Genomic DNA, 9,163 nt, shown 5'->3' with positions numbered 1-9,163 from the left:
TATAGGCGCGATCAAGGAAGAGGCTCACTCTTGGGTTGCTGCTGGAGTTAAAGGACTGTATTAGTTAATCCCTGTAACTTGAATTACCATTGTTGGAACTGAGCATCCCCTTTGTTTTCCGCTCCACAAAGGTCTCGGCCACATCAATTTGTGTACGTGGCTAGGACGCTACCCTGTAATTTCTTCCCTTTATTAATGCAATGATACGCTTTAAGGTGTATTCGTAAAAAAAGTTTTAAATGAGATGTTTACGCACAATTTAAATGATTAGGTCCCCACATTTTCTAACTCCTTGTATTAGAGATGGCCTAACCGAATTATTGACGTGTCAACTGTCGACCATATCCTTGGCATCCTTCTGTTATCCATAGCGTAGGCACAGCAGCCATGGAGGACGGCAGAGCCATGGAGGAGGCCAACGGCGACGACCACGGCGCCTTCATGGAGAAATTCATCCTGCCGCCGCCTCCTTCCTCTGACCACCAGCAGCAGCAGCTACCCCTGCACGGCCTCACCTTCGCTATCAAGGACATGTACTGCGACCTCGCTCCCTCTCTCCCTCCCTCGATCACATCGATGTTCAGCAATCTGACTGACTGACTAGTCGATTCATGGCAGCTTCGACGTCGCCGGCCGCGTCACCGGCTTCGGCACCCCGGACTGGGCCCGGACGCACGCGCCGGCCGCCGCAACCGCCCCCGCCGTTCTGGCCGCGCTCGCCGCCGGCGCCACAGGCGTGGGCAAGACGGTGATGGACGAGATGGCCTACAGCATCAACGGCGAGAACGCGCACTACGGCACCCCCGCCAACCCCTGCGCCCCTGGCCGCGTCCCCGGCGGCTCCTCCAGCGGCTCCGCCGTCGCCGTCGCCGCCAGCCTCGCCGACTTCGCCCTCGGCACCGACACCGGCGGCAGCGTCAGGGTGCCCGCCGCCTACTGCGGCATCTTCGGCCTCCGCCCCTCCCACGGAGTGGTCTCCGCCGAGAACGTCGTCCCCATGGCGCAGATGTTCGACACTGTCGGTAAATTCAGTCTAGCCGTGTTCAGCAGACACATTATCCATCTGTTCATTCAGTTGTATAAGTGTCTGAACATCCGAGTGTAATTATGCTTATAGGGTGGTTTGCTAGAGATCTTCCTACGCTGTTTCGTGTCACCGACGTGATGCTGCCCCCGATGCCAGCTGCCACCGACGTCGATGCCGAGATACGACGACGACCGAGCCGTGTCATCATTCCTGCAGACTGTTTCAAGATCTTGGGCTCTGTGGACGACCACACCTACGAGATCCTCAACGCTTCAGCGGCCAAGATATTTGGCAGTAAGTATAGGAGAGTGGAGCAGAGGAGGGTAATGCAGAGTATAGGTTTTCTGGAACTTGATGCAGGGCAGAGCAGAGCAGAGCAGGGCATCTCAACTTACATATACAAGTGTCTGAAACTTGTGAGGTGTGTTTGGCAGGTGATGCAGTGGTGGACAATGGAAACCTTGGTGATTTTGTCTCCAGCAATGTTCCGAGCATCGGCAAGTTCATGACCGACTTGTCTGCGGTGGAAGCATCATCGTCGTGTGTGCCGCCTCTGTCTGCCATCTCACGTGTCATGCGAGTCCTTCAAAGGTGTGCAATCACAACATACCTTCTTAATCACACGTGATATCATAAAATTGTGCCATTACCATGACTCCACCGTCAGATGAACTCAATCATCTTAGTAAAGGAAATGCCAGCAGTTCACTATAAATTGTACTTTTGCACACGAATGAGATCAAATGTACCGTATGTTTTCAGGTCTGAATTCAAAGCAAACCACGCGGAGTGGGTGAACATGGTGAAGCCAAACCTCGGCCCTGGCATCCGAGAGCGGGTGCAGGAGGCCATCGCATCGGAGGATGAATCTGCCATGGATGATCTTCATGCCGTCAGGACTGAATTCAAATCTGCGTTAGCCACTCTTCTAAAGGTAAACTCATACACTGTTCATAATCCCTATATATATACACTTTTGCTCCGTTTTAATGAATTTGCATACTGTAGGACGATGGAATCCTGGCGATCCCTACAGTCCCCGGCGCCCCACCGAAGCTATGCCTGGACGCGGCACTGCTGGAGGACTTCCGGGCGAGGGCCTTCTCGCTGCTGTCCATCGCCGGCCTGTCGGGGTTCTGCCAGATCAGCATCCCGCTGGGCACCCGTAACGGCGTCCCGGTGTCAGTGTCGCTGCTCGCGGGACACGGCGGTGACTGTTTCCTAGTCGCTGTAGCCCAGGAGCTCCATGAGGCGCTCCAAGCCGAGGCCGCGGCAGCCTGGGGCTCGTCAGCTTAGCCCAATTCTGTCATATCTTGCTGAATCCTCGAGTACAATAAATTGTGTGACTCTATCTGAACATATGGAATATATACCGTGAAGTTTGTGTAGTGACTAGATTTTGACAATTATATATGCAAACAAATTTAGACCGTTGATTAATACAAACCGAAATACTCACACAACACAACAATCCTAATCGATTACATCTCTAAGCGATTGACACAGGAGAACGAAAGGGATCTTCCATAATTGCCCAGAATCATAGTTTTAAACAGCTATTCCACATAATGACACCTGCTCAAAACCTATAGCTAGGCTATAGCCTTGCTATAACTGATTTGAAGGGCCGCCGCTATTTGCCATAGCCAGCTGTTTAAAACACTGTCCAGAATCGATAAAGCACCCATCTCTAACGCGTCGCCATATCCTGATCATCCTCCTCGTCCTCCTGGTCATCACAAATACCACAAGCCTCATCGTCACCATCATACTCAGCATCCATCGCTAGCCTGACCAAGTAGTTCTCTTCCAGCTGCCTCGGCGTTAGCACAAGGATATGTCTGTGTGTGGTCCTCGTCGTCGAATAAAAAGTAGAGGAAGTCGGGGACGATGTCGGCTTGGTGATCTATGAGGTGGGGCGTTGATGACTTGCCCGGTTCGAGACGACCCGTCGTGGCCTCCGCCTCTCCGACCGTCGCTTCCATGGGTTGTTTTGGCTGATCCGTCCACCTCTCCGATCGATCGAGCTTGTTTTTTCCTTCCGCCGATCGGTGTACGTACGGCTGAGTAGATGTCGGAGTTGTTGATTGGGCTGCCTTGGCTTGGCTTGCCCAACACTTATAGAAGGCGTGCATGCATGCATGGATCGAGTCGGAGTGCAAGTCGGACCGAACACTGGTTGCAACGGACATGCGTGCTCGTGCAGCCATGGCCACTGGTTGCAACAGACACGGGGAGATGGGAAGAGGCGGCCTCATCGCCGTGCTTGTCGGCGGTCTCGTCCGTGTGCTTCCGACGGCAAGCAGCGCATGGAGTCGTCGGTTTGACAGGGAGCTCGAGAGGATCCAGATCCAGATCATTTGTTGGGGTGAGGGGATTGTAGCAACGGCTGAGTTGTGAAAGCTAGTCTAGGTAATAACACGTTGCTTCTGAGTCATCTGATTAAAATCATAGTTTTAAATAGCCGGCTATAGCCCCGTTATAGCGGTTTGAGCATGTTGCCGTTATTTGATTTCATGTATAATTTGCTGCTATAGCCTTGTTATAGCCCCGCTATATCTGTTTTTAAAGGCTGCCGCTATATACCATAGCCCGCTATTTAAAACATTGATTAAAATCGATCCGACGGTCATGGAGCCGGCGGACGCAGGTATTGTTATGGGTTAGGTGGGTTGAATTATTTCCCTATTAATAATCCATTGGTTTGACAGGGAGCTCGAGAGGATCCAGATCCAGATCCCATAACACATGTAGTGGTGAGGAGATTGCAGCAACGGTTGAGTTGTGAAAATTAGTCTAGGTAATAATACGTTGCTTCTGAGTCATCTGATTAAAATCCATCCGACAGTCATGGAACCGTCGGACGCAGGTATTGTTATCGGTCAGGTGGGTTGAATAATTTCCCTATTAATAATCCATTGTTTTTTTGCTAGTATAATAAATAAAATAAATAAAACGAGGGTCAGTGTCTGAGCTGATAGATCCGTCTACGAACGTGAAGATTCCAGCTAACAGGATGCAGTCACATACATGTAAATGTGACGACGATACCGTTCCTTTGCTTGTTCGTTGACTAATCGTGATACTAGCTCTTGTCCTTGTGATTGTGCTGCTCTTGGGTGGACGCGACAGAAGATCCAAGGGCTTTCATTTCAGTTTCTGTAGTGCGAAGTTGATGGTCCAGCTGCCCCTTCTGATTCCTTCCATTCTACAGTGTGCGTGAGTTGGACGTGTTTGTATTCCCAGGCGCGCACAGATGGATACAAACACCAAAGGAACCATCAAAAATACTAAAGGAAACACGTGCATGTTACCTTAATTAGTAATAAAAAAACAAAATCCATAAAAAGCTAGCTCTTCTCTTTGTTTGGAGTAGACGAGACGACGAATGCCGATGGAGAGAACAGCCATGCCCATGGCCGGCCTCTTCCGGTCACCTCATCCCTCCATCTACGCTCCTCCACCACCGTCACCTCACCGGGTGCCACCAATCCGCCGCGCCACCACGAGAATTAGAAGCAGCAGCAGCAGCATCAACAGCGAGTCCTCCTCCACCAACACCAACACCACCACCAAAACCGCCACGACGGTGAAACTGACGTACCTAGAGTTCAACGGGTGGCTGTGGGAGCTGGACGGCGGCCGCTTCCGCGTCCTCGTCGACCCGCTCCTCGTCGGCAACCTCGACTTCGGCATGCCCTGGCTCTTCGACGGCGCCAAGAAGACGCTCCCCAAAGACGGCCTCCAGGACCTCCAGGAGGACCTCGCCGTCGTCGACCTGCTCCTCATCACCTCCAGTCTCGATGACCACTGCCACGTCCGCACGCTCACCCGCCTCGCCGCCATCTCCCCCGACCTCCCCGTCGTTGCCACGCCGAACGCGCGCCCCATCCTCGCCGCCCTCCCCTTCAACGACGTCATCTACCTGGAGCCGGGCCAGTCCACCACGGTCGTCGGTGCCACCACCGACTCCGAAGCCACGGTGCTGGCCACCCCCGGCCCCGTAAACGGGCCGCCGTGGCAGCGCCCGGAGAACAGCTACATGGTCACCACCACCGGAAAGGGACAGCGCAAACACAACATCTACTATGAGCCGCACTGCATGTACAACGCCGGCTTCCTGCGCGACCGCGGGCTGCACGCCGACGTGGTCATCACGCCCGTCGTCAAGCAGCAACTCCTGGCCACCTTCACCCTCGTGTCCGGCCAGGAGGACGCCGTTGAGCTCGCCCGGCTGCTCCGCGCCGCGTACATAGTGCCCATGAGCAACGGCGAGTGCGACGCAAAGGGGCTCCTCACCGCCGTCATCTCCACCCAGGGCACCACGCAAACCTTCAAGGACCTGCTTGCCGACGCGCTCCCCCAAACGCAGGTCGTCCAGCCCACCCCCAGCGTCCCGCTCTACCTCCACTTCCAGGACGACAACAACACTTCAGCACCATCGTCGTGGTCATCATAAAGTGATATCAAGGGATGATTAATTCTTAGAAGAACTTCCATCTAGCTAGTCACCTTGATATTTATTAGTAAATCATAGTTGGTAAATTCTTATTACCATATACGTACGTATCTATGTATGTATGTATGTATGTATGTATGTATGTATGCATGCATGTATGTATGTATTTATGTACTCCCTCCGTTTCTAAATGTACGTCTTTTTACATATTTCAGTATAGACTACATATGAATGTATATAGAGATAGTTTAGAGTGTAGATTCACTCATTTTATTCCATACATAGTCTATACTGAAATCTTTAAAAAGACTTATATTTAGAAACGAAGGGAGTACTCCCTCCGGTCCTTTTTACTCTGCACATTAGATTTATCAAAAATCAAACTTTATTAAGTTTGACCAAATTTATATTAGAAATTATTAACATCTATAATATCTAATAAATATAACATGAAAATATATTCCAAGATGAATCTAATGATATTGGTGTTGTTATGTGAATGTATATAATTTTTTATATAAACTTGGTCAAAGTTGAATGAGATTGATTTCGGACAAACCTAATATGCAGAGTAAAAAGGACCGGAGGGAGTATAATGTAATCTTGGGCCTTGGTCCATCCCAACTGTCTGAGTAGTAAAATGTGGAAATATGCGGATTTGCTATTTCTCATATGGCTGAAATTTTTTAAAGCATCAATCACTTTTTCTTAGTTCATCCTGAGCTCGCCGGAGAAGAAATAGCCTCACTATCTATCTTATGGGAATCCATGGCCCAATTATCTCAGGGGGAAGCCATGGCTCCATTATCTATCTAAGGGGTGGGAGATGCATGGGTGCAGGGGATAGCCGGAGTTGTGCGGCGGGGCTTAGAGGGACTACTAGAGCAGCTGCCAGCACGGTGTGGGGGAGGGCGAGAGAAGGGCGGGGCAGTGAGTTAGTGACAGCCACCTGCCCGGGGGCAGAGGGAGGCGGAGAGGCCTAGGTTGACCGGAGCTGCATGAGAAGGAATAAGCAAAGGAGGAAGAAGATGAACAACACTTGATCTATTTTGAGCGGTTGGATGCAAATCAGATGGTGCAGAATGAAAGTGACTGATGCTAGGGTTGATTGCAAGAAGTCTCTCTTGATGCAATCCTCATAGGACTCACTTCGAGATGCCGCCTCAACGCAGTGTCGACTAGCCGAGGGTCGTACAGTGCTTAGTCTGACAACACTGGTGGCGGGGTTAAGGAAGGGTCTGGAAGGTCACCCAAAGAAAAAGGAGAGGAAGAGACCACCGAAGAAAGGTCTGTTGCTGCCAAAGATTCTACCAGCCAGCCAACCGATTTTGCAGACCATGTACAGGTCAAAGGTGCGGCGATGTACCATGTCGCGGGCGAGCCTACCGCCGGAACCGCTGGATGGCATAATAGGGGATCTCAAGAGACTGCACGACCATGCGCGGATTTTCATGCTGAACATTCTGATATCTTATACGTTTTTTCCGACATCGTATGCAAAAATTATAGCCGTTTTACTTTTTCATAACACCTTTTTGCAAAACATGTCCAAATTTAAGTTTTTAAATTTTCCTAACTAGTAGATGTAGTAATATGACTACATTTCGAAGGATTTTTTTTGAAGTTTTTATCATTTTCTTTTCTTTTTTTTTTTCAAAACCGAAATGGTGATACACAGGGAGGGGAGGGGGTGGTAGAGTTTGAGACACGAACCCCTTTTAGTCCCGGTTTGAGACACGAACCGAGACTAAAGGGCATCGCACCCTTTAGACCCTGTTCGTGTCTCAAACCGGGACTAAAGGTCTTATTTGAACCAGGACTAATGCCTTTAGCCGCTCGAACCGGGACTAATGCTCACATTAGTCCCGGTCCATAATGCAATCGGGACTAATGTGTATATTGAGCTATGACCAAAGCCTTGTTTTCTATGAAGGAAATATGCCCTAGAGGCAATAATAAAGTTATTATTTATTTCCTTATATCATGATAAATGTTTATTATTCATGCTAGAATTGTATTAACCGGAAACATAATACATGTGTGTGAATACATAGACAAAGTTAGTGTCACTAGTATGCCTCTACTTGACTAGCTCGTTAATCAAAGATGGTTATGTTTCCTAACCATGAACAAAGAGTTGTTATTTGATTAACGGGATCACATCATTAGGTGAATGATCTGATTGACATGACCCATTCCATTAGCTTAGCACCCGATCGTTTAGTATGTTGCTATTGCTTTCTTCATGACTTATACATGTTCCTATGACTATGAGATTATGTAACTCCCGTTTGCCGGAGGAATACTTTGTGTGCTACCAAACTTCACAACGTAAATGGGTGATTATAAAGGAGCTCTACAGGTGTCTCCAAAGGTAGATGTTGGGTTGGCGTATTTCGAGATTAGGATTTGTCACTCCGATTGTCGGAGAGGTATCTCTGGGCCCTCTCGGTAATGCACATCACATAAGCCTTGCAAGCATTGCAACCAATGAGTTAGTTGCGAGATGATGTATTACGGAACGAGTAAAGAGACTTGCCAGTAACGAGATGGAACTAGGTATTGAATACCGACGATCGAATCTCGGGCAAGTAACATACCGATGACAAAGGGAACAACGTATGTTGTTATGCGGTCTGACCGATAAAGATCTTCGTAGAATATGTAGGAGCCAATATGGGCATCCAGGTCCCACTATTGGTTATTGACCGGAGATGTGTCTCAGTCATGTCTACATTGTTCTCGAACCGTAGGGTCCGCACGCTTAACGTTACGATGACAGTTATTATGAGTTTATGCATTTTGATGTACCGAAGTTAGTTCGGAGTCCCGGATGTGATCACGGACATGACTAGGAGTCTCGAAATGGTCGAGACATAAAGATTGATATATTGGAAGCCTATGTTTGAATATCGGAAGTGTTCCGGGTGAAATCGGGATTTTACCGAAGTACCGGGAGGTTACCGGAACCCCCCGGGAACCATATGGGCCTTAGTGGGCTTTAGTGGAAAGGTGAAAGGGGCAGCCCAAGGTGGGCTGCGCGCCTCCCCCCTCCCCTAGTCCTATTAGGACAAGGAGAGGTGGCCGGCCCCCTCTCTCTCTCTTTCCCCTCAGGGGAATCCTATTCCAACTAGGATTGGGGGGGGGGGGGAGTCCTACTCCCGGTAGGAGTAGGACTCCTCCTGCGCCCTCCTCCTGGCCGACCGCCCCCTCCCCCTTGGCTCCTTTATATACGGGGGCAGGGGGCACCTCTAGACACACAAGTTGATCATTGAGATCGTTCCTTAGCCGTGTGCGGTGCCCCCTGCCACTATATTCCACCTCGATCATATCGTTGTAGTGCTTAGGCGAAGCCCTGCGTCGGTAGAACATCAAGATCGTCACCACGCCGTCGTGCTGACGGAACTCCTCCCCGAAGCTTTGCTGGATCGGAGCCCGGGGATCGTCATCGAGCTGTACGTGTGCTAAGACCTCGGAGGTGCCGGAGTAACGGTGCTTGGATCGGTCGGATCGGGAAGACGTACGACTATTTCCTCTACGTTGCGTCATCGCTTCCGCAGTCGGTCTGCGTGGGTACGTAGACAACACTCTCCCCTCTCGTTGCTATACATCACCATGATCTTGAGTGTGCGTAGGAATTTTTTTGAAATTACTACGAAACCCATCATTCTACTAGT

General features: G+C 49.9%; 2 protein-coding genes across 2 annotated transcripts; both read left to right on the top strand.

The window, feature by feature from the left end:
• The first annotated feature begins 311 nt into the window (after positions 1 to 311).
• LOC123191225 (amidase 1) lies at positions 312 to 2,415 on the top strand. The gene is made up of 6 exons (XM_044604042.1): positions 312 to 533; positions 619 to 1,022; positions 1,118 to 1,321; positions 1,462 to 1,618; positions 1,790 to 1,961; positions 2,036 to 2,415. Exons 1-6 carry the CDS (start codon positions 388 to 390, stop codon positions 2,321 to 2,323), a joined length of 1,371 nt encoding a protein of 456 aa, XP_044459977.1. The 5' UTR covers positions 312 to 387; the 3' UTR covers positions 2,324 to 2,415.
• A 2,005-nt stretch (positions 2,416 to 4,420) lies between these two features.
• LOC123186767 (uncharacterized) lies at positions 4,421 to 5,515 on the top strand. Its single transcript, XM_044598472.1, has one exon. It carries the CDS (start codon positions 4,422 to 4,424, stop codon positions 5,484 to 5,486), a length of 1,065 nt encoding a protein of 354 aa, XP_044454407.1. The 5' UTR covers position 4,421; the 3' UTR covers positions 5,487 to 5,515.
• Positions 5,516 to 9,163: the final 3,648 nt, after the last annotated feature.

This window comes from Triticum aestivum, chromosome 2A (genome assembly GCF_018294505.1).
Source record: "Triticum aestivum cultivar Chinese Spring chromosome 2A, IWGSC CS RefSeq v2.1, whole genome shotgun sequence".
Lineage (NCBI taxonomy): Eukaryota > Viridiplantae > Streptophyta > Magnoliopsida > Poales > Poaceae > Triticum > Triticum aestivum.
The sequence above is the reverse complement of the archived record's forward strand: the minus strand, read 5'-3'. Positions and strand labels throughout refer to the sequence as shown.